Source organism: Paracoccidioides brasiliensis (genome assembly GCF_000150735.1).
Source record: "Paracoccidioides brasiliensis Pb18 unplaced genomic scaffold supercont2.13, whole genome shotgun sequence".
In the NCBI taxonomy this organism is placed as follows: Eukaryota; Fungi; Ascomycota; class Eurotiomycetes; order Onygenales; family Ajellomycetaceae; genus Paracoccidioides; species Paracoccidioides brasiliensis.
Window position 1 is genome coordinate 87,094 of NW_011371370.1, and position 23,268 is coordinate 110,361.

General features: G+C 46.4%; 9 protein-coding genes across 9 annotated transcripts; 3 read left to right on the forward strand and 6 right to left on the reverse strand.

The window, feature by feature from the left end:
* Positions 1–519: 519 nt before the first annotated feature.
* PADG_07849 (uncharacterized protein) lies at positions 520–2,280 on the reverse strand (the record flags this gene model as incomplete). Its single annotated transcript, XM_010764910.1, has 2 exons — positions 520–637; positions 746–2,280. The coding sequence occupies 2 exons, from the start codon at positions 2,278–2,280 to the stop codon at positions 520–522; spliced, it is 1,653 nt and encodes a 550-aa protein (XP_010763212.1).
* A 3,391-nt stretch (positions 2,281–5,671) lies between these two features.
* PADG_07850 (uncharacterized protein) lies at positions 5,672–7,075 on the reverse strand (the record flags this gene model as incomplete). Its single annotated transcript, XM_010765006.1, has 1 exon — positions 5,672–7,075. One exon carries the CDS (start codon positions 7,073–7,075, stop codon positions 5,672–5,674), a length of 1,404 nt encoding a protein of 467 aa, XP_010763308.1.
* Positions 7,076–7,553: 478 nt separating this feature from the next.
* Positions 7,554–7,757, reverse strand: PADG_12363 (uncharacterized protein; the record flags this gene model as incomplete). The annotated part of the gene is made up of 1 exon (XM_010765078.1): positions 7,554–7,757. The coding sequence occupies one exon, from the start codon at positions 7,755–7,757 to the stop codon at positions 7,554–7,556; it is 204 nt and encodes a 67-aa protein (XP_010763380.1).
* Positions 7,758–9,555: 1,798 nt separating this feature from the next.
* On the forward strand, positions 9,556–10,440 carry PADG_07851 (uncharacterized protein; the record flags this gene model as incomplete). Its single annotated transcript, XM_010765007.1, has 1 exon — positions 9,556–10,440. The coding sequence occupies one exon, from the start codon at positions 9,556–9,558 to the stop codon at positions 10,438–10,440; it is 885 nt and encodes a 294-aa protein (XP_010763309.1).
* A 570-nt stretch (positions 10,441–11,010) lies between these two features.
* On the reverse strand, positions 11,011–12,855 carry PADG_07852 (uncharacterized protein; the record flags this gene model as incomplete). Its single annotated transcript, XM_010765008.1, has 2 exons — positions 11,011–12,327; positions 12,457–12,855. The coding sequence occupies 2 exons, from the start codon at positions 12,853–12,855 to the stop codon at positions 11,011–11,013; spliced, it is 1,716 nt and encodes a 571-aa protein (XP_010763310.1).
* Positions 12,856–14,685: 1,830 nt separating this feature from the next.
* PADG_07853 (mitochondrial 37S ribosomal protein YmS-T) lies at positions 14,686–15,284 on the forward strand (the record flags this gene model as incomplete). The annotated part of the gene is made up of 3 exons (XM_010765009.1): positions 14,686–14,803; positions 15,002–15,081; positions 15,186–15,284. 3 exons carry the CDS (start codon positions 14,686–14,688, stop codon positions 15,282–15,284), a joined length of 297 nt encoding a protein of 98 aa, XP_010763311.1.
* A 641-nt stretch (positions 15,285–15,925) lies between these two features.
* PADG_07854 (uncharacterized protein) lies at positions 15,926–17,558 on the reverse strand (the record flags this gene model as incomplete). Its single annotated transcript, XM_010764911.1, has 3 exons — positions 15,926–16,068; positions 16,199–17,307; positions 17,392–17,558. 3 exons carry the CDS (start codon positions 17,556–17,558, stop codon positions 15,926–15,928), a joined length of 1,419 nt encoding a protein of 472 aa, XP_010763213.1.
* A 686-nt stretch (positions 17,559–18,244) lies between these two features.
* On the forward strand, positions 18,245–20,400 carry PADG_07855 (uncharacterized protein; the record flags this gene model as incomplete). Its single annotated transcript, XM_010765010.1, has 2 exons — positions 18,245–19,389; positions 19,491–20,400. 2 exons carry the CDS (start codon positions 18,245–18,247, stop codon positions 20,398–20,400), a joined length of 2,055 nt encoding a protein of 684 aa, XP_010763312.1.
* A 654-nt stretch (positions 20,401–21,054) lies between these two features.
* On the reverse strand, positions 21,055–22,642 carry PADG_07856 (uncharacterized protein; the record flags this gene model as incomplete). The annotated part of the gene is made up of 2 exons (XM_010765011.1): positions 21,055–22,461; positions 22,541–22,642. 2 exons carry the CDS (start codon positions 22,640–22,642, stop codon positions 21,055–21,057), a joined length of 1,509 nt encoding a protein of 502 aa, XP_010763313.1.
* Positions 22,643–23,268: the final 626 nt, after the last annotated feature.

Here is a 23,268-nt window from a genome sequence, read left to right on the forward strand (position 1 = left end):
TAATCCGCACCGTATATAACTTCCGCGTAGCTAGCGATCGCTTCATAATCAATCAAGCAATCTATCCTTCACATATAATTCATAAGGTCTGCTATGCATTTAATTGAAAGCTGTCATTCATCATGAGCAGGGAGACTGCATAAGAATTATCTTGATTCAATAATTACTCACTGCTGTAGGGTAGGAGGGTAGGGCTGCACAACCAAGAGGATGAATTTAAAGGAGAAATAGAGGGGAGATATTATCTAATGCTTTTCAGAATATTTAAGGGAATCATAAGTAAGGTGTTTAGTCTGGTAGAGTTGTGCATCAGCCGTGCACAGACTTTATATATCACTCTTGAGCTGTTCACAAAATGAGCAACTGGAATCCACGCCGGGCTCTAGAATGAAGTGCACCCTTTAGGTAAAATTTCCAACGGTCTCCTGTGGCATGACACCTACCAACAGGCACACGTATAATTATTCGTCTACGATTTTCTTACCGGTGGGCGTCTAGAGGTTGGAAAAGCGAGAACCGCTATAAAACCGGGGCCTCCCAGTTTTCGCGCCTAATTCTCATCAGAGCCGATTGTTTGTGGGGAAATGTAACTTCACCATCCTTGCCAAAGCCTACGTCCTGGAGGTAGGAGATAAGTCTGCTCTCAAATGAAATTAACAAGGGAATTAACAAGGGAATCGGAGGAGGCACCATGACTGGTCACTGATAATGTCGGTTTGATCCAGAAAGGATAGATTCGACTTACTTTGTGTTATCGACCCTTGGCTCCATCATTACAGTTTCCGTCCTGCTATCGGCCAGCCAGCAGAAATGAACCAAGGATGAGAGCCAAACTGGCACCCGGTGCGGCCCTCTGAAGCTTTCCTCACCTACAAGACAGTGGATACCCCGATCATAGTTGCCAACCGGCCCAGGTACCAATCTTCCCAAGAGATCTTCCTTTACCCAGTATATTTCAAAATACCCAAACGGCTGGCCATCCCAGCAACCAAAAGCAGGGAAGGAATGTCGAGAGTTGAGCTGATCACGGAGAAAGTTTTCTTGAACGGATTGGGGCCCGGCAACACCCCAGGCTTTGCTCACTCGAGGATTATTCATCCATTTGGACAAGAGTTCGATATCAGAGGGGTACTCCTTTGGAGATGCATCACCAGAACTCGTGGTTGAAAGTGAGGCAACGCTCCTGGATTTTGTGTGGTAATATTTTAGGCTGTCTAAGACGGTTGGGAGCTTGGGAGGTAAGAGTGGAACCCGGAATGACAGTGTCTGGCCTAAACTAGGGATATAGCGGGTGTAAAACACTTCACCTTGTCGTGGGGGTTTCTGGCGGACAGGATGTCGGATTCCGTTTGTGAAGATAAATTCCGAAGGCGGCGGTGGAAAAAAGGTAGGTAAACAACTCCCGGAAGTAAATGGATCCCCGTGTCTAGTGGGGACACCGTAGTACATACTTTCTGTTGGACTGATCAGTCCTGAACCGCTGATGTTTCCGGCAATTTCCGTGGCCAATGGGCCAGAACTCGGGCGTGGGGTGATGGGAAACTCGACCGTATGTGGCACGGTCGTCTGGGGACACAACTTGAAGAGAAAAATGCGAGGATCAATTTGCCAAAAGGTACGATGGCTTATAAACATGGTCGTCCATCCTGTGGCATCGTGTACATCAAAAGGCTGGCAGCCCACAAAGGATTCTTCGCTTCTAACCAAACCCATCCGTTCCAGCTTCTGCATGAGATGTTTCCCTGTGAAGATGCCCTGCCGCTTGATATAAACGCGCCATTCCCCCTTCGGCTTTGCAGGGTCAGGGGTTGATTTGGACTCTTCGGTGGAGACAAACCGGCTTGGAGCAGGTTGGTGGAAATACCACCAAAGAGTCGCATAAAGCAACATGGCAATTTGACGAGTTGGAGAAGTGGCGGGCTTGAAATCGCTGGTAGAGGGAAGGGATATCGAGGAAATGAATAGGTAGTCGCTGTTCAGAGTGGGCTTTGTGAACGGGCCATGATGGTGCTTGTCCTCCGTTGGTGTCCCAGGTGGAGTGGACGATAACGACGCTTCCCCGGAATGGATTGCGCCGGATCCAACGGAATGCGGGGGTGAGAGATGCTCTTGTTTAGGATTCGAGTCGCGTTTCTCTGTTCGAATGACAATAGTCCAGCCCGGAGGCAGGACGGAGGTGCCTACGGCCATTTCATTCAACTTGAAGGTAATACCTCCGAACACGGGGGTGATGGAGAGGGATAGGTCATTGGGGAGATGGACAACGGAGGGAGAGGACATGTCAGAGGCTGGGGAAGCTGATCAGGCATCCAAGTATATCTCGATAAGACGACGGTCAGCGTACTATATATACACATTCGGAATTCTCAGGGTTTCAAAACGCCCTCAAAAAGAACAAAGAGAGAAGAGGGGAGGGCGCAAATGACAGTGAGTAACTGATGGACTTGGTAGTTATACGAGCAGGATATCTAGTTAAAAACGTGAGCACAGCAAGGTATTGAAGACAGAGGAGGAATAAAGAGTCCTCAGGAGTCTGAAAGTCTTTCTCGAGCCTGCGGGATAGCAGAATGACATCAATTCAACGAACAGCGATCATTAACTGCCGGCTATGCCCCAGTCACGTGCCTCTCTGCCGTATTTAGTTTAGAACCGCTTTAACGATGAGATTTCACCAAACTTATGTGACTGGTTAGTTATATTCTGAACAAATCACTTATAACTATTATTAATTAATAGTCAATAACTAGTTATCAGGGGTTCCTCTTTTGCCCCTCATCTCACACCGGAAGTTTAAAAAAGGCCCACTTTATTGGCTCAACAGTTAGGAAAAGTCCTAGGTTTCTTATCTTCTAGCTCAGATCATTTGAGGCCAAGATTGAAGGCATTGTGCCTTAAAGCCATTGGTTGTGCTTGGGCCTAAGAGCCCCTATAAGCATGCCTATAATTCTAGGCATGAATAACCACGCCATTCCAATTTGTATCTTTAGTGCCAGAACTTTTGATAGCAACCTCCGTGGAAGTCGACAGCGAAAGGAAACTGGTTTGCAGGACCATCATGGGAAGCTGCTGCTGGAATTTGGCTCTCTAATCTTTTTAAGTAAACAAAAATGGTATTCCTAAGGACAAATATTCTCAAAAAGTAAATACGTACAAGTATGTAAATACATACATGTAAGTATATATATAGCAAGCCTCAATTGGCAGGGGTCAGGCTTGTTGACGATGAGGACAGCTGAGGCAGCTCGAACATCAATCAAACACTGATTTTTCTTCAAAAGCAGTGGCATTCAGATAAGTAAGTATTTATCCTTTGGATTGTGAAGAGGTTCTCGCTCTAGAAATGTGCATGCGTGATCTTTGTTTACAATCCTGTCTTTTGTAGAAAGTCGAAAGGCAATGTGGGAATATGTAAATATGCAATCCAATGATTGTCTGCAATAAATAGATAATTGTTTTATCATTTTTTCTGAGCTGGACAAAATTGATGCATTAGCCCCTCAAGAAGTATTATAAGTTTATCCCGCTTGGTGCTCCAACTGACACTGAGAAGGTGAGAAGGCGGAATCCCCGAATAAGACCTCTTGCAATGGGTCGACATCGCACCCTGGAAAATTAATGATGATGCGGGTCAAAGACGAGATCATGCTATTTGACGGGGGATCTCGTTTTCTCCTTCGCCATGTCGGGCAAGCAGAGGAGCAGATATACCGGGCGGGTAGCCATAAAGAGCCAGGTTTTAAATGTCCATGCGCGTCAAGTAAATAGATGATGAGAAGCGTTATGTTGCTGGCGAATTGAGGATATATATCCATTGACCGTATATACAACCCCCTCGTCCGTAAGTTCTTGCTCAATTAGCATGGTTTCAATTAGTGTATGGGATTTCGCACCGGCGCCATTCAGTAACCAATAAGATCCCATCTAAGTTTTTATGGATGATAATTGGTCATTTAGATTGAGCTGAACAGACGCGTATGGAATTCAACGTGTTTTGAAGCTGTCAATGCCTCCTGGTTCCTTCTCTCCAACCATGAAATCCACCAAAAAATCTACCAAACCTAGTGGTAATACTCCATATAAAATTAAATCTTATGGGCCAGCTAATTAATTTATTCTCCAGGTCATACAAAAATCCCTAAGAAATAGCAAGCAATGAGTCTCTTTATTGACCACTCTACCGAGTCAGTCATCAAATCCTTCATCAAATCACCCACAGAGCTGCCTGCTGAGCCCGCCGTCAAATCCTCCATAAGCAATGAAATTCCTGTCATTCAGCAAGTAACTTCTTACTCAGTTTATCCTGACAACTACTTTACCTCCATTGCTTTATTCAAATTTCTATGGGAGAAGGGATGTGGTGTTTTGTGGAACTACTTGATCAAATCAGACTCCATCTCTTCTATCTGAACTTAGAAAGCATACAGCAGCTATTCCATTGAATACTCTGCATGTCATTGAGAATGAGAACATTCTCTGTCTTGCCTGGCAAGATAATAATATAATTTAGCACTGACTACAATTCATTCATTGAATATCTCTAATTGAGTGTACTTGAAAGTAGTTTGAATAGCTCTCAACAAATACTAAAATTGTATGGAAGATCTTTGAAGGTCAGCCACAAAAGATATTGAAAATACCTGCTATTATAGATGATTACAATCAAAATATGAATGGGGTGGACCTAGCAAATCAGTACTGCACAGCATATACCAGCCATAGAATCACCTATCGAACCTGGCTCCCTATTTTCTACTGGCTTATTGACTCTGTAGCAGTTAATGCCTATAGGCTTCAATATATATAAGAAGCAGCAGGGTAGGACCTTGCCTTCTCATATAAGCATTCATGAGCGGCTTTACCAACAAATTTTTGAATTCACACCTAAGATCCATGACTACCTTCCACCTCAATGATCGAATCCTGCTCTAAATCATCAACGGATTGCTTTACCAAAGCAATCAGTTTGTGTCTGGTGTCAGTATAAACGAAAGCTAGGTCGGCAACAACATAAACAGACACCAAGATCATATTCTGGTTGCTCAGCATGTCAAAATATGTCTCTCTGTTTGAGAACTCGATGTTGGGAGGAATTCCATGAGATCACCCAATCTAGTAGTTGACAACAACCCAAATCCTCAATTAGAGCTTTATAAACTATATTAATACACGCTTACACCAAAGTTACCTTGATGATTCAATGAGAAACTGTATAATATACGCTAATTGAAACCGCGCTAATTGAGCAAGAACTTACGGACAAGGGGAATAGCTTGGATATTTACTGCGTCGCCGATCTGTTGTACTGATATTTCTGTCTTTGGGACGCCCACCGCCGAAACTGCGAGAGTAACTAGTTAAGTATACAAAGGATGATATCAGACAAAAGGGTGGAATGAATCAGCCCCATGGAGAAAGCAATGAAATAGGAAATAAATGGAACAAGATAAATATAAAATTAACTGCCTGGATATCTACCGAAATTGCAACGGAGGTGAGGTTCGCTGTCAATATAGTAAAGATACTTAAGGACAAGTCCCTCCTGGAGACTTATCAACATTATTAAAGAAACCAGCGAGTTTGAGAGAGAGAAGTGATATGGGAGTAGAGGTGGGGGGTGAAAACAACCACCCAGTTGTAACAATACATGGATGGATTGAGGCGTTCTCTACACCTATGTTCCCCAAATATCCTCATCGCTCATCACAAGGTCTTCTTCTTGCTGTACTCGTAGTCCATTCTCCTTCTTTTGTTGCCTCCATTCTCTCCTCGTAACTATGTGGCTCGGTGTAAAGGGGGTGATTGGGGTGAAGGGCATGTAAGGGGAATATGGCGTTTGCGGGATACCGGTCCGAGGGCCCCCTGCTCTCAACATACTCTCACGACGTTCGACAAAAGTAGTTTTCGTTGGCGCAGCGCTGGCAGGTGATGCGAATGAGCGGAACGGCAATGTAGAGTTGCTGCTACCGGATCGGATGTGGAGAGGAGTGGGAAAATTCCTGTGGGGAGGTTCAAGAGATTTTTGGTTTGGATTGGGTGGGGGAGGTCCCGGGGTATATATGCGTGGTGACAATGGTAGGCTTTCGGAATAGTTGTTCGCTGTAAGATCAGGAGAACCCATGGGGGGTGAAATTGGAAGATTTCGCACTGACGTTCGACGGGATTTTCTACCGCTCGAACCTTCGCGGGATCGGGAACTGAGGAAAGAGAGGTTGGAAAGTCTCGATAATCTTTGAGTTATTGGAGAAAGGGGCGACGTTGGCAGCATCTGCTGCTGCTGTATCGCTGAAGGATCTCTCGGTGGTGGGAACGTGGGCTGCTGTTTCACTCGAGGCTGTTGTGGTTGTGATGGTCGTCCGTTATGTCTGAGATGTCGAAACTCTGGGGGGCCTTCGAAAGGCTCGGGGGATGATGACGAGGGCTGATGCACGGACGAAACAATTCCGTCTTCGTTTGCATCATTCACAGCACGAGACTGCTTTGCATCATGCTCCATGACAGCAGCGTAGAGCCGCTCCATCTCATCCTGTGCTCTTACTCGGTCTGCCTGGACTACGGTCTCGTCGAAGGTGGCCATACTTCCATTCTGAGAGACAGGGGAGGTTGGGCTCCGGGGTGTGGTAGACCAAGGCATGCTGAAGGTGGGTTTCCCTTTCTTTTGGCTTGGCCAAAGTTGACTCTCTGTTCCGCTCTCTGGGGTTGGAGAAAATCTGTTGGGCGATACTGGACTTATTGTGGTATCGAGTGCTGGTCTTTGCGGCTTGACCATTTCCATGTCAAGCGTCCTGTTGGATTGCTGTGCGCTTCGACGCAGTCTTCTCCCGGTCGTCAGAAGACACCCTAGGAATACGACCACCGTGCCCACGTATGCACCTACTATGGCGACAATATCTCGCCAGAGCAGGTTAAGGTCGCGGTTTGCAGAAGCCGAAAATGGAGGTTGTTCCTCGGGAGCAGGGGCAGGGCCGTTGAAGATATTGATAGCCCGAATCGAGGCGGTATGAACGAGGCTCACCTGGATCAGAAGTAGCAGAAAGCAAGAAATGACGGGGAAATATGTCGAGTGTGAAGCGGACATGTCGCAGTCTCCCGTTGTTATACTGCATCCGACATATTACTAGCAATCAAAATCACAAACAATCCAGGATTCCCTTCACAGCTCTGTAACAAAAGAAAGTTGCATTTACCACTGTGGTGGTGGGGTCATGCGAGATATAATATCCATGCGAGAAAGAGCAGGTCTAAAACCTGCGTTCTCACTTGAGGAATTGAATCAGAAAGCATACAAGCACAGCGGTTGGGTGATGTGATCGACATCGAACTTTCTCAAATCCATCGTTGCAGCATGTTAAAAGGGTAAAAGAGCAGCATGATGGACCTGATAGGAGGCCGACCTCAAGGTCACGGGCTAATTCCCGGATAACAGGAGCCACTGCATTGAACTCCCTTCATTTTTCTCTGATTGTTGGGTTCTTCAGGTCAAGGGAGTTAACCGCCCGACTCGCATTGGCTGGCAGGTTTTTCGACAACCATCAGAGATTGATGTGGTTGGCCATTTACGTAAATTGGATGCCCAAGGAAGAGGGGTTCTCCAGCAGCAAAGACTGATTTGCTGCGGTTAAGCGCCGGGGCCAAGGAGGAGATCCATATTTGATCAAGTTGGCTGTAGCCAGTCGCTGGCGAGACCGCTGCACAAATCCCAGATCCCCGGTCTGCGCTGACCGGCGCGACCCCTTCGATGGATGTGATTTCGGACGCATGATTGGACAGGAAACCAGAGAAGCCACCAAAACGAGGAACGATTCCTCATAGGTTGAAAGGTCCTTAGCTCCTCGTCTTGCTGCATGAAAGCCATGGCGATCACACCAGAATTTCGGCCATCACATCAGTCACATTTCACGGGCTGTTGTCTGAGATGTCCGAGAGAGTTACCGGTGCTCAAAACTTATTAATAGAATGGCTGGATTCCACAGCATTGTGATGCTGGATGATGCGTTTTTTGCGCCGCTTCTTGTGAAGCCAGGGACGGGTTCAAAAAAGATCTTCGAATATTTATCTAGTTACGGAGGAGTGACTCCGTATGTATGGAGCAGGAGTCAAGAGAAACCCTCAAAATTTCCTCCCCTTGGCATATAGTTATATACATATATATATGGAGTAGCTACTCGTCCGTCCTTCTCTGTACACTTTCTGTTGGTTGGATTGATAGCTTCCGTCATGTCAATGATGCTACCATTGCTGTGTTGTCCAAACTCACCACAGCCTTTGTACACTCAGTTGTCGACCAGTGCGACGACAAATTAGAGAACTCATTGATGGGAGACGACCCGATATACTTGTGATATCGGTGATAGAGTTACCACCTGTCCCTCTCGACTCTCCGTGACTCTCCGTTTATGTAACTCAACACTTTCGTTTGTTGTTCCTCGGTATTTTCACACCATGCCGTTCCACAGAAGAACGGCAGTGCGAGGGACTATCCCGGTTGAACAGAAATGCCTATTAATGATTCGTTTCAGTAGGGTAAGAGACCTGTGATGGTCTCGATCTAATGGACAGCCCATGAGGAAGAACCAACCTCTTTACTGTTTGACCGAAGTTAGATGCAGCTTGACGTTGGCTCGACTTGATGCTTGATTGTGACTCTCCTGCCCGGACAAGGGAGAGTGGGCTGTGCGGTGCTACAAACATCATGTTACATCCAATACATCTCATCTCCTCTCTCCTTTTACTCCATTTCGGCTATTCATACCCCTCGAACCGTCCAGAGACAGGGAAACTATATGTTTGTCCAGCTTCAAGCTGCTTGGGCCGTGTGCTTGCAAACACCCTCCGACGGCGCTCAAGGACGGAGAAGTACCTGTAGGTAGATCTGCCGGCAAGTCTGGTGGTATGCTACTTTGTCCTGCACATTTTTTGAACTCCACCGTTGATCAGGGGGGAGATGTCAGTTGGCGACTCAGCGCCACGGGCGTCGAATAGCTGCATGCTGGAAACTGCTCCAGATCGAGCACACCGGGACATACAAGTCGCACCGCCACCAGGGCAGTAACAGGCATTGTTGTCTATCTCACAGGGGGAGGATTGCCCAACCCGGCGACTTTCCTCACTCTCACTCTCTCTCACTCACTCACTCACACACTCTCTCTATCTCTCTCTCTTCCTTCTGTCTCGCAAAAAGTGCTCTGAATACATTACAGTCCCTGCCTGCTGCTTCTGGGTCGGCTGGGACCTGCTCTGCACGCCCGCGGTCCTGAATGATGCCTTCCGCAAGGGAGGGCTGGCTACGACTGGCTACGACATCCTGACAGCTTCGACTTCTGCTGTTTGGTATTTTCCATGGGGATGATCAAGTTCTGCATCTTCAACGTCCGACAGAGTAATGATTTTTTAACCTCTTGCCTGCGGGGAGGAGCTTTTTCCCCCGGCACACTGGCATGGACGGTTTACTTCTACATTCGCTCCCCTCTCTATAGTTAAACAGACGCCGACGCTTCTTGATTTACATTTACTCCTTTTGTTCTTCTCCTCGAAACATCCTCTTATCTCCTTTCCAAGATGGGAAACAAAGTTTCTGCAGTAACAGGAGTCCGCTCTTCTAACTTCTTCGAGCCAGGGAACGCTGTAAACGAAATTTGGGTTGGCGATTTAGAGGTGGTATCGCGCCTCCCTTTTGGCGATTCAGACATGGCACAGGCTGCTTGGCCCAAAAACGACTACCCTAAGATTCCATGGCGTCCATTCATCATCCCCCTTCGTGCTCTCTTCTCAACGGCTTTGAAACCCCGATCTCTCTCCGCGATGGCGAGCCCTGAGTTCGGGTGGTTGGCTTCTTTGCGCACGTTCGCAGATACTAAAATGCTCTTGGTGTGCTGGGTTGTGATGCAAATTTTTGCCATCCCCCTACTTATGGTGCCGATTGCTCTGCACCTTGCTCCCAGTGATATCTCGTCGTGCATTGATGATGATGATGATGATGATGTTGTTGTTGTTGATGATACGTCGTCATCTTTGCCTATTCGACCCGTGGGTCGTGATACAAGATCGTTGGACGATTCTCCACGGAACAGGAGAGAAACAACTTATGTCCGTGCTTTGTTGGGTTCTGTTTTCCTAGTATCCGGTGTCCTCGTAGCTTACGGGTTCGATCATCGACTTGTCATGGATTCTCTTCGCCCTTCTGAACCTTCGTCTGACCCATCCGAGTTTGGTGCTTTTACTCCCGATGATCCTGACGGACTGGACGCTTTTGCCGTATATGCTGCAGTGTCAATGGCTTTAATTCTGAACTCAGCCTACTCAGTGTTCCGTCTGTGGTGGAAGTTCTTTAGATCGAACCATGACCCTGAGAATGGAGAGCAATATATGGGCAAAATGGACCTGGCCATTTTCCCTCCGCCCCCGGACTATACAGATGAGCAAGTAATAACTCTCCTCTTGTGATCGCGACCCTGAAGTCATCTCACCATCGGCACCATACAGTCGAAGGTTCTAAAAAGCGTCATTTTTGAGTCGATCCTATTATTTCTCGTGACACAATGACGAAAACCAGGAGATAGTTTAAGGGATTTAAACATTTTCCGTTCGGCATGAGCCCCGGGACGTTTGGAGCAGATGATCTTTAGCCAGCCTTACCACATGTACCTTCTCTAAGCTCACCATTTGGGGTCCCTAAAAGACAGTAGCACCTCGAATTTCATTACAAATTTCGCCTAAGAGCCGAGTCCGGCAGCAATAGATATCATTCTTCACTTTACCTTCCTTGATCACCACATATATATCATTTTTATCTGTTGCTTTCTCGACATCACCTCGACAGACAGAGAGACGACAGAGGAATGGCCAATGATATCATCGCTCATGATTCGTTATAGAAGACGTCCGTCCTGCATTGGAGATTGCACTGGAAATTCACTTCCCTATTATGTACAGTCCTAAAATTACATCTATCATGCTTTATAAATTTCTTCACAGGTTACCTCTTTTGAGTGAATACATCATCCATGTGAGAGCTTAGCTGGCTGCTGTATTATTCCGATTCCACAGATCCCGCCAGAACTGCTTAAATCCGTACCGCTTGGAGGGATCCTCCTCATGAAGGCGTAAATTTTTCTTTGAGGTTAGCATATTGAGGAAGCCACCTTCACTTCCCTTTTCAGGGATTTTATGTATAGAATCGTGAGACCTCTCCGTTGCTCTCCGTCGTACCTCGGCGGAAAGAGTGGGCGCGACGTCAGCGTAACAGGAGAGTAATTCCCGCTCGAGTTTCAGGTACGGCTTTTGGGCGACTGCGGGAGCCATGAGGTTATAGGATCTGATGAGAGAATTGATATTTTTGATTGTTAGTTCATGGTATTGTCGTTCGGTTTTTAGATATTCAGGATCCCGGAGCGGCGCGACACTTGGGAGAGGTTCTGAATGAGTATTGATGGAGTCATTAGGTTTGGGTTGGGGATCTTTTGTCACGGTTTCTACCGGCGTTGCATTTCTGGGATGGGATAATTCTTGGGCTGATTTGGGTCGAGATTGCGAGTAAGGAGTACCACATAATCTCCCGTCCAGACTAATTTGAGACATGTACTCGATTTCGGTGCCCAAGACCTTAGAAGAAGATGCATCATCACCTTCACTTCCGTTCATGCCAGTATTGCCCAATCGTGATTCCGCAACAGCATAAGCTCTCGCTCGCCGCATCTGAGCATCCAGGGAGCCACCATGGCTTACAATCAATCGTGCAGCATGCCCCCTCCAGTCACTACGTAGCCGTCTCCGAAACCGCTCGATCTCCTTCGCCAATTCCTGCTGCTTCTCAATCCAAGGCGGCGTGATGTCCTGTTTCTGAATTATCTTATTCAGCAGATATTCCGTCGTGTCGATATATGGGCTGCTAGCATTATGATCACGCTCGATATTAATACCCTTGCCGCGCTTGATATTCCTAAACTGGCCGCGGGCAATAGCGTCTTCGATTCGCTCGTTGGCAAGCGAGCTGAGTCCCTGCGGCGTAATTGCACGAGCCACAGGCATAAATCGCTCCTGCAGCTCTCTGCGAATAGCTTCGCGTTCCTGATCGGACATGTTGGCATTTTGGCTTTGGGCATAAGTTGACGTGCCATCACGGGCAGCCGCCAGTCGTTCAGCTGGTGACTGTGACCGGGAATTTCTGAGAGTGGGCTGTAGGTTCTTTGGACCGGGTTGGGGTGGTCTAAAGGGGACGCGCATTGGCTTGCTTGCATCGTTTAGCATACGGAGAGAGACGTCGTGAATGGATTCGGTCCCCGTCCATGGAGTTGCGGCGGCAATATCTTGGGTTCCTCTACTGGCATTGGCCTGAGGGAGTTATTTGTTAACCATTTTAGTACCTGGTGCAGGTAAGAGGCCACAGAACTGTATCTTTCAACCAAAAAGCATCAATTGATATATATATATATATATATATATATATATTGGATTTCATACCGGCAAATTCGCAAGAGAAAATGCTGCAGCGTTCTCACTTCGAAAAGTGCTTTCTGCGATCCTTTCTTCCAGTTTTTTCTTCAAGTCTTCCGAGAAGCTTGCTTCTTGCAAGTTCTTGCGTACAGATTTACCACCTTCTAGCATTGCTTCGTCGGCCATTTCAGATAATCTTCTGGACATGGCGCCCTCTTCCGCTGAACTAGGAGTTCCATTTTGCTTTTCTTGCCCGGTCCCTGTGTCGTTTGGAGCATGTTCATGTTGCGAGTGGGCTCTGGGCAGGCTGAAGAAGTGCCTTGTTGGGATGACACAGGAGTCATGAGCCAGAGGAGTCCTTAGTCGTTGGGTCCGAGTGCACGCAGCACATATGTGGGAGGTAATAAGCCGCTGCTGACACCTCATTATTCCATTCCTCCGTGCAGTTCAGATAAGAATATAGTCTTCTCATCGTTCCGAATTGTAATTAGTTTGGTGGCGAGTCGCCGCAACTACGGAGTTGATGGACCCCCAAATCTGCATACCCGCGCGCCTATTTAAATAAAACTACCTAGAAACTGTTGGGCAATGGTTTGCCCGGGGTAGCCGCCCCCTCGCACGTGATATAGACGTATCTGTTAGAGGAAGGAATCAACCCACAGTTTCTGGACTCTCCCATGCGTATGATACCAGTGCCCAGAGGATTTACGAGGCGAGCAGATCCGACGACAACCTCTCTGAAGATTTCAGAGGCATCATCAATATTCTATATGAACTGTAATGGTGAAAGTTGTATGTACCTTGACTATTACTCATCTTAAATCTATTAGTTTCTAATCGTCTATTCTATAACAATGAAGATTTTACATATGCTGATAATGTGATCCATGACTTGAATTACGTTTACTATGGGAAATTCAGACTTGTTGCAGTCTCAAGCAATCTGATATATATAATAGGGTATAAATATATCAATAGTCTTATAGATATATATTATTCTTAAGCTCAACTGCTCTTACATCTTGTCTGAATATCTTTAAGCATAATATTGATTTCACAGGTAAAAATTTAATAAAACATCTATTAAATCTTGTAATAATTAACTAACCTATAGCAGAAATAAATGATCAAAATAGTTAACCGCATTTAGCAAATACATTTAAAAAATAAGTACAATAATCTTTATTTTCAGACATATTGTAACTAAATATTTCTGATGACGCAAAAACAGGTGTGTAAAATAGATTTTAATATTTCAATCACTTATTCGGATAGCAGCTACATTGGAGACAGAGAATATGGCGTAATGAAGATTCAACCAGGCATATCAAGAAGTGTTGAGGTGAAGCTTGTTGATGCCTTAACACAATGTTTGCTCCCTGTTTCCTTATCAGAAAACACGGGTCTGCTGCAGAACACCAAATATTTCTAGGACGGAGGTTCGTTCATGCGCGCAGCACCTGAACAAGCAAGGCTCTCAAACAAGTCGACAATTGAGTGAACAAGACCTCCTCACAATCTCCCTCTATATGAATGCCCAAGCCTGGGAAGGTGGAGGTATTGATCGCATTAGAATTGAGATCGAATTTCAACACCTGCGCGAAGCAACCACGAGGTGGTAGTTTGTTATTTGAGGTGGCTTGTCCCATGGAAAATTGTTCCCATTTTTCTAGATGTAACCTGTCAATTGTTGAATTCTAGGTCAAGCCTTATGAAGACCAAGCAATTCATGTATCAATATATACACTTTTCGCACCTGTCATCTCTACAATCTTTCCATTCCAGTTTGTACCAACCCAAATGATCGTCAACGCCTAGTAACTAGTCAGGATAGCGTTGCTCTGTGCAGTGGACGTTCTACATGCTGAAGTAAAGTCCCATAAAGCTGCGTAATGTGGGCGTAGGTAAATTCAGACCATTGACCAACGCTGTTGACCTGCTTCCAACTTATATATGGCCTAAATAACTGGTCGTTTGCTGTTGTGTTGGGCGTTTTGCTCGTTTCTTCCAACCCCCACTCTGCGGAAGGTTCGGTCTTGGCATCAGCGATATCAGAAAAGGCGGCTCTGATCCGTTTCGACCAACCGATTCGTTGCTTCAAGGGCATAAAAACGCAAACGATTCGCAATACATCTGCCATAGCTTTCAACCGCCGCGCTTCAACTCCTCAAGGACTTTTGCAAATTTGCATCTAACCAAAGAAGACGGTCTTCTTGGCCTCTTACCTACGTCCCCAGGCTTCTCGTCTCACCAACCATGCCTAAAAAGGGAGCCCCAACGCGCATGAAGCCATTACGCCTCCAGACAATACAAAAGCTACGAGTGAAAAGTCCGAATACTCACCAAGCGAACCCGTGTCTTGCAGTCATGACGAGTGTGTTAAGTCAGTCTCCTGTTTCCCTTTCCGCAGTCTCTGCTCGTGGCATTGCCACCTCTTTTATATATATATATATATACCGCTACAGTTCTCTCAACAAAAAAAAAAAAAAAAAAAAAATTCACAGTACAAGCGTGGAAGAAGAGCTTGCATGAATAATGTTTGCTAATGAATTTCTTCTGTTGTATCTTATAGGTTGCTGGGCCTCGAGCCGATCGGGTAGCGGTGGGTGTTTCTCGCTGGAGCAACAACTAAAAGCTTGTATGGATACAAATGTGCGTGCGATCCGTCTTTTCCCGTTTGTCAATTGTGCTGCAAAGTGCACGTTTCTTCTTCACTGCCCAGAAGCCATGTCAACTAACTCGATATTGTTGTATAGAAATCACAACGAGCAGGCAAGAGCACGATCAATTACCATCTTATGCGAATGTTTCCGAAAATATCAGGACCGAGAAAGAAGGAGGGGGTGTTTCATTAAGGAGACATTATCTTTGTTTGATTCATCTCTTATTTCTGTCCTGCTTTCGATGCGGGATATTCTATTTTTACCTTTTCATATTTCAGCATATATCGGTTCTATAGATTCTGTGTAGAGCTTTCTTCGGTTTTTCTTAAACGAAAATGAAGACGTTGATGAGGTTGGTGTCTGGGATTCTGTGATAATGACTATATCCGTTGACTTGTCACGGATGACTCACGAAAGTGGACGGTGACAGTCGCTGTTGTCTCATGCACGGCGCTACAAAAGAGCTGGAGTTTGGGATATTTTCGCCTGATGCATCTCTTATAAAACGGACATCCGCCATGTGACCCCACACAAAGAAAGAAAGGAGTTAGGTGCTATTCCTCGCCTGTGTATATTTCAAATTTAAAAGGTTGTGATTTATGTTCTGTTCCCAATAAAAATACGCTATTTTACAGGGTAAAAATTCAGGCTGAATGTCGTGCTCGGAGGGAAACTTAAAACAGTTGGAGGGGCAAGGGTGCACAAACCAAACCCGCAGGAATAATCCTGGTGCTTTGAAGATGTTATCGAAATCCTGAATTTCGTGCCCTCTCAACATATAAAAGGGTCGGGAGTGAGGGACGGACGGCGGCTTATGACGTCGAGAGAACTTCCTAGTGTGGTACAGCTTCGAACTTCAAAACTAACTTGTTGCTAGTTGGTCGGACGGTGTACGCATCGATAGCCTCGATTCCCTCGTCGTCAACGATTTTGGTGGTGAAATTCGAATAGATTATGGCCGCCACGAGTTTAATTTCTGTTTTGGTCCGGAAGGAGGTTTTGTTTCCCTTGATCAGTTGTCACGGCCTCACACGTCTGATTGGACGGTTTTCAAGGGGCTCACTCAATGAACGGGGAAGGAAAACAGGAAAGATTCCGCATCTTACCCTGGAGGGCCAAGTTGCTACCAACACACATTCGTCCTCCACTCCCGAATGCCCAAAACCATCGCCCCATAACCTCCAGGTCAGCCGAATCTTCTGCTTTGAACCATCGGCGGGGGACGAATGATGCTGGGGCAGGGAAAACGTCGGGATTCAAATGCAGCGAATATGCTTGTGCGTTTACTCGAATGTTTGGTGGGATATTATGGTATCCTGCTAGCGATGTAGGTGTTGCTGGTGTTATTCGAGGTTGTCCACCTGGTATTGGAGAGTGAAGCCGTAGTGTCTCCAAAACGATGGCATTCAAGAGCGGCAATGCATCGATGGATTTTGGATGAGGTAGTTCAGTGGGAGGCTCAGCACCCAAGGGGGCTGATATCCTTGGTGAAAGGGTTTCCAATTCCTGGCGAAGTTCTGTTTGTAATTCCGGGTGTCTTGAGAGTTCCCAGTACAGATATGTGAGGGCAACTGCACTGGTTTCATGGCCGGCGGTGAGATGGTCATACATCTCACAGGCTATCTCAAGGCGCTGCTGTTCCAATATTCCCTTCATCGCCTCATGGTCGGCCTCAGGAAGCTTTTTTAGCATTGCTTGCTTTATCTGTTTGTATACAACCGGTTCGCAGGCGGGGTCCGTCGATGAAAGGAACTTTTCTGCATTATCGCACATCACCAAACCCCAGGCTTCCATTTCCCGGTTTGCCTTGTCGCACCATTTGGGAATTAAGGGGATCTTCAAAATTTTGGCCAAAGCAGTTATATTGGGAACTTCCTGATGGTAAAACTCAAAGGGTTTGCGTGATTGATAAACCCGGAGCCATTCCCTCGCAGCAGCAACATCCTCCAAGAAATTTGTGCCAGATTTTAGGCCAAAGATATAAGCGCAAACGAAGTCCATCGTTATTGCGTTGTTCAGCTCATGGACTTCAACGTCGGACTGAGACATCGCATTCTGCTGCAGTATGGGCAACAGTCGCCGGAGGATGACTTCTCGGGATATGGTAGCTATATGAGGGGACGCTTGCAGATAGGATTTAGAGTATATATTTGACATCATCCGTTTACGTGTTGAATGGGCTTTGCTTCCTACCATCGAAAACATGCTAATGGTCCTTCAACGCGAGTTAGCACGACAGACACGCCCAAGCGCTAACTACCCCCACGACTTCGATGTGTAAGCTATGCTGTATACCTACCCATAAGCACCAAACACACGAGGATACCAGTCATGTTTCTCAAATCCACCAGCATAGACGGTTCGAATGCCATTGTCTACGCAGTTTATGGATATCTCTGAAGGGCCCAATCGGACAATGGGGCCGTATTTTTGATGTGCGTCATGTATAGTTCTATTCCCCCGCATCCTGAAGCGATTCCACAGTATCCATGCGGGGGAGAAGGGAGAAGAGAAATGGGCATTTGGTATTTTAGAGAGCGGCGACAGAAAGGCAGGATATAAAAAGAACCTGTACAAGCAGAGAAGTGAGATGGCAATGACAAGTACTGCCGGCGAAAGGAATACCGTGGAAATCATTTGTGGAATGAGGACTTCGTTGGAAACGGCTATAAGGTATTGTCATTGGACCCCGGTAGAAAAGCCCATTATTTAAAAATATGGTGTACTTTATCCGTTCCTCTGGGGCATATATCAAAAGATTCCTGGCCAACATCTCCTGTTGTATAAAAACCCAGGATATTACGGTTATTACTTCATTGCCGGCTTTGTCTCATGCGTTGGGATTTGATTGCCGAAGCTGACTATCAGATTATCTAATCCGCGCGGAATCTTGATAATTAGTTATTTGGTTATCACGTGGGGAAGCGCGTCGCCCGACCCGATGACGTTAGTTAAACCTCACTTTTGTCGCCTGAAATTTTAGCCTTGAACATGTCAAGCCCAAACAAACAACGTTCGGGCGATTACTATTTTGAATTTATCCAAAACATATAAAGAGCCAGAAGCATCCATAAATTTGCTGGCTCTTGATCTCCCTCACACCGAGAAAAAATACATATTACATTAAAATTCTTCTCCACTTAGGCCTGGGAATGTTACCTGACATACCAGCGGATATCATCTACCATATTGTCAGTTTTCTGCCTACAGCCAGCTGCGTAAAGAACCTGAGCCAAACCTGTCGGCGCCTGCATGAGCTGATCTCTGCAAACGATTATCGCGTCTTTCAGGCCTTCGTGCAAAGCCGTTTTGCATCCATTGACACCCCGCCCTTCTGGGTCGACGCTGCTCGCGCCCTGACCTCGCGGTCGAGAGCATTTGAACGCAAAGCCATCATTGGTCGTTTCGTGCTCCCCCCTCAAAATGCCAGGCGAATCGGCCATCCAAGGACAGTCAGGACTGACCATCCCACTCTAGGATACAGGCCGGTGATTGATAGCTATGAAGTATGGTGTGGCAGCAGTTGGAATGATAGAAAAGAAGTCCTCGTCTGGGGTGCTGGTGCAGATTTAAATATCCGCGTTACGGATTTGAGTCTCTACGGGAAAAGCCGTGCAAGGGACACTCATACCGGTTTTGCGGGACGGGGTCACAGTGTTGGACAGCCTTATGAAGGAGTTACGTGGGCCGTTTTTAATAACCTTCATGGGGTAAATAGCTGGGATGATATTTCTGGAGTCCATGCTTTACCTTCAGCGGACGGACCATCCGGCATAGGAAACGAAGATATCATATTTGGGCGGCGTAATGGGAGCCTCGTTCGGATGTCTATTTCACCTAGAACCGGGCGCTGTGAACTGAAGAAGCGTTATGTTACAGGAAACTCCAACAATCTTGAGAAGACAGATCTTAGCACAGGTTCTCAGAGAGTGCTGGCCGCCACTTTGGTAAGACGTTCGATTTTGTTCTTTAGTGTTGATGCTGAAGAAGATGAAGTAAAACCCTTGGATGAACTTAAGAACCCTGCGAATGAGTTTGCAAGACATCATTGCTCGCGGCTTTTGTGCGATGACCGCATCGCCGTTGGATCTGACGGTGTCATTAATAACATATCTGTCTTCAACCTAACAACCACAGGAGCTACCAAAACTCGTGAGATCAACATGGATGGCTTATATGACAGTTGTTTAACAACGAAGTCTCAAGTGCATACAATTGAACCGCTGCTAGTGACTTCACATACTGGAGGAAGGGCAGGTGATCTTTTCCTTGCAGGGTGGGGAGATAGCCAAGTCCGGTATGCGCATTTCCTCCCAGGGTGGAAAACGGACTGCTTCCCGAAATGGGCTCATCGTTTCTGTTCAGATCTCCTTACTTTTGCTGAAAATTTGGTTACAGGCTCCATGATCTGCGCTCCTCCAAACCATACGTATCCTCGTTCATAGATACGGTGGACAACAGTCCGATATACACCATCCAACCAATAGGCCGCGAATGCTTCCTCGTCGGCAGTGGTGTCAACGCAACCGTCAAATTTTTCGACATGCGCATGGCTAACAAATATTCCTATCTCGAGGCATGTCGTAGTCCCATACAACCCCCCCTGCAGCGCCACCAACATCACAACCATCAATTGCATGGAAAGAACAGCCACAACAACCTTCACCAGCAAAACTCATTAATCACCCCCGTAGACTCAGGTCTGAAAGACCCCCTTACGTACAGACGTCGCGATATTTCCGTTTTCCTCTCCAGCCGGGCTCCTTCTCACCCTTTAAGCCGCGCACCATTGCTGCGCGACAGCCTCCGCTACCGAGGTCCCATATACACCATGTCTCTACCCTCCCCGTCCTCATCGACTCTCTACGTGGGCGTGGAAGCGAACGTCATCCGGCTCGACTTCGCCTCGACAGATGACATAACCGGACGGCATCGGAAATGGTACGAGCAGAATCTTGGCCTTGGCCTTGACCTTGAAGCCGCCGCAAGTGCGGATACAAGTGTCGGTCCGGGTCCAGGCCTAGGGTTAAATTACCCGCTGGTACATGACGCTACGTTACGGCCCTTTGATCTGTCATGTTATGAGCGACCCTTGCCAGAGGATATGTGTAAAGGGGTTAGACTGATGATGCAACGTCCGTTTTATAAGGCAGTGGGAAATGGGGAGGGGGAGAGTGATATGTTTGATGAGGGGAGGGTTTGGGGCTGGGATCAGCGGTGGTGGCAGCCGCTGATTAAGGGGAAGAAGAAGATACGGGGGAGGTGGACGCGGGATAATAGACGCACGAACGCGGGGATGAGTGAGTAGGTTAGGAGTTGGTTTTTATAACATTTAGGTGTTGCGGTGTTGGATCTTTTTTCATTTGCCTCTGGGTTATATCTTCTTCTCTTTGAAATACGCTGATTACTACCCTTCCTCTACTGTTGGTTGCTAGAGTATGGATTGGTGTTTTCCGTCCCTTGAATTTCCCTGCAGGCACTTTTACCATTATCCATAAAGAAGTCACAGCACATAATCTATTTTATATCAAGGAATTTGGAAAATATCAATAGGATATACTGTAAGGAAACAACAGCAACAGGATGAGGGTGCTGAAGGTTAATCAAACTCTCTTAGTTGTGTCATTAAAAGCATAGCTGGGTGACACTGCAGATTTAACAAGAGAATTATATTGCATTTTCTAAAACAACATAAGTTGGCCAATTCACGCATTAAATCTTTCCAAAATTAAGGTATGTATGGCGAGGAATTATTGTTATTATTGTTATTCTCTTTATTTACTTTATTTCATTTAAATTAATTTATTTATTTTAAAAGGAGAAGACATTGAACCGGTAAGCAACGTAAGATTTAAATAGGAGCTAGCAACTGACAAATGGGGTAATGTTGATCTTAGGTGTGAGACATGAAGAATATTTTATGTGCCCGCTGGCAAATCAAGGATTTAATCTGATCGTGACTCTAATCTTCAAACTTAAAGGACTTCCCTGGACCAATGTCGATAGGTCCACCACGGTAAGAACCGCGCTTCTTCTTGTTCTTCTCCTTTGTGAACCCCTTGCCTCGAGTGACCGAGAGGTCCTTATGTGCTCGTTCAGCATATGCATACGGGACATATGCGTTAGAGGGATGGTGATCGTGAGGTTTCATGCTGGCTAGTGCCAATGGAGTGGGTTTAGCACCTGAATGTTTAACTGGGGGGGTAGATACTGCTGGGGTAGAGAGGGGCGTTGACTTTGCATTGGATGTGGAGGTACTGGAGGGGGGATTCTTGAGGGCGCTGGGGCTGGAGAATTTGGATTTGGATTTGGCATTGGAATTTGTCTGTTTCTTGGCTTCCTTGGGTTTTTTCTTGCCTACGGAAGATTTGGAAGATGACGAGCTGGACGAGGAGGAGAAGTCAGAGGAATCGCTGGATGAGGAGTTGCCGCCAAGCGTCGCACTTGAATCGGCCGAGGGCTTGCGGTCCGCACTCATATCCTCACCATCGGATGAACCTGAAGAGGAGAATGATGATGATGAGGATGACGAAGAGTTGGCTGAATCGCTCTCTTCGGACTCGGGAAGCGGGATTTTGGCCGCAATCGCGGCAACGTCAGCGGCGGTAGCTGATTTTGGAATTGACTTCTTTTTCGACTTCTTCTTGTCAGACACAGATGAAGAGTCGGAATCGGAATCGGAATCGGAGTCTGAGGAGGAGCCAGAGGATGATTCTGACGTGGACTCCGAGGATGAATCTGAACTGGACGATTTATCTGATGCGTTTGACTTTAATTTCCCTTTCCCGTTAGTCGGCAGCTTTGTCCGCTTTGCCGGAGGACGGCCCTCATCCGAGTCAGAACCCGAAGATGAAGAACTTGATGCGTCATCCTGTTTGCGCTTTAGTGTTTTTGATTTGGGAGCAGTTGCCTTGTTGTCCTCCTGCCCTTTCTCCCCCTCCTCCTCCTCCTCATCACTGCTATCATCATCTGAAGACGACGAGGAAGAGGTTGAAGACGAAGATGCATCCTCCATGGAGACATCAGAGTCACTAGAAGCAGAAGAGCTTGAATCGGAATCGCTGTAATTGCTTCCATCACTGTCTTCCTCACTGGATTGCTTTGCGACAACCTTTTGTTCCGGACCTTGTTTTCTAAGGTTACGGTTCCAATTCTCAAAAAGCTCCACTAGCAACGGCCTATTGGCGGTTGTTGAATCGCTGTACTTGTTTCCCGCCTTTCTAATCATTTTGCTCTCCTTTAGTTCTTCACCGAAAACATTGCTGGTCTTGTCAAACCCATAGGCGGTGAGGAAGCTGGTGATCATCGCTAGGAGAGCGGGCGACAACGCCGGTCTTTCAGAGGCAGATGTATCTTTCACATTCTTCCCCTGTTTGCGCAAAGCATCTCTTAGAATGAGGGCCTACTAATGTACAACGCAAGAAAAGAGGTTGCATGAATTGACCTACCTTTCCGGTGGTTGATTTTATGCCTGTGGAGTTTGAGGCGGGAGACGCGCTTGACTTTGCAGTCTTCGAGGGTTTCTTCTTCACGTCTTTGAAGACTGCCATCTTAGCTGCCCCGCAGTGTGTCTGAATACACTCTCAACCTGATAGCTAAATTTGGGAGCGGATTGACCTGTTGGCGTGCGCGAACCTGTCGTCGCAAGATCACGGCAAGACCCAAACATTCCACCAGGAAAAAAAAAAAGATGCGAGAATATAAGGTTGGGCCCAACACCAATGACAGGCTTTCGATTGGCTCGGAAAACGCTAGGCAAAACACGGTAACAGAGCTAGTCCATAATAGGCATGGCGCTCGCTGGTACCGGCTTATGTAATTTTTACGAGTCACTTGACTAGTTAGTTAACTCACTAACCAGTTATTGACTAGTCAGCTGGTAACTAACTAGCTGGTGGTAATTACATAACATATCGTCATACGGAGATACACAAAAGTACAGCCCAACTAAGTATCTGGAACCTATATCCAGTACAACGATGCAAAAGAGGAAAAACAAAGAATATATAAAAAGGAATTGTAACTGCGGACAGAGAAGACTGTGTAGATTATAGCCACCTGGCTATCCTTTCTGGGTATTCACGTTTCAGTTTCCACTCTTTTTTCCCAACTGGCGGTGCTTTCTGCCATCCGTGGACAGTATATATCTGGAGACACCGTTCAAAGTACCAGGTAC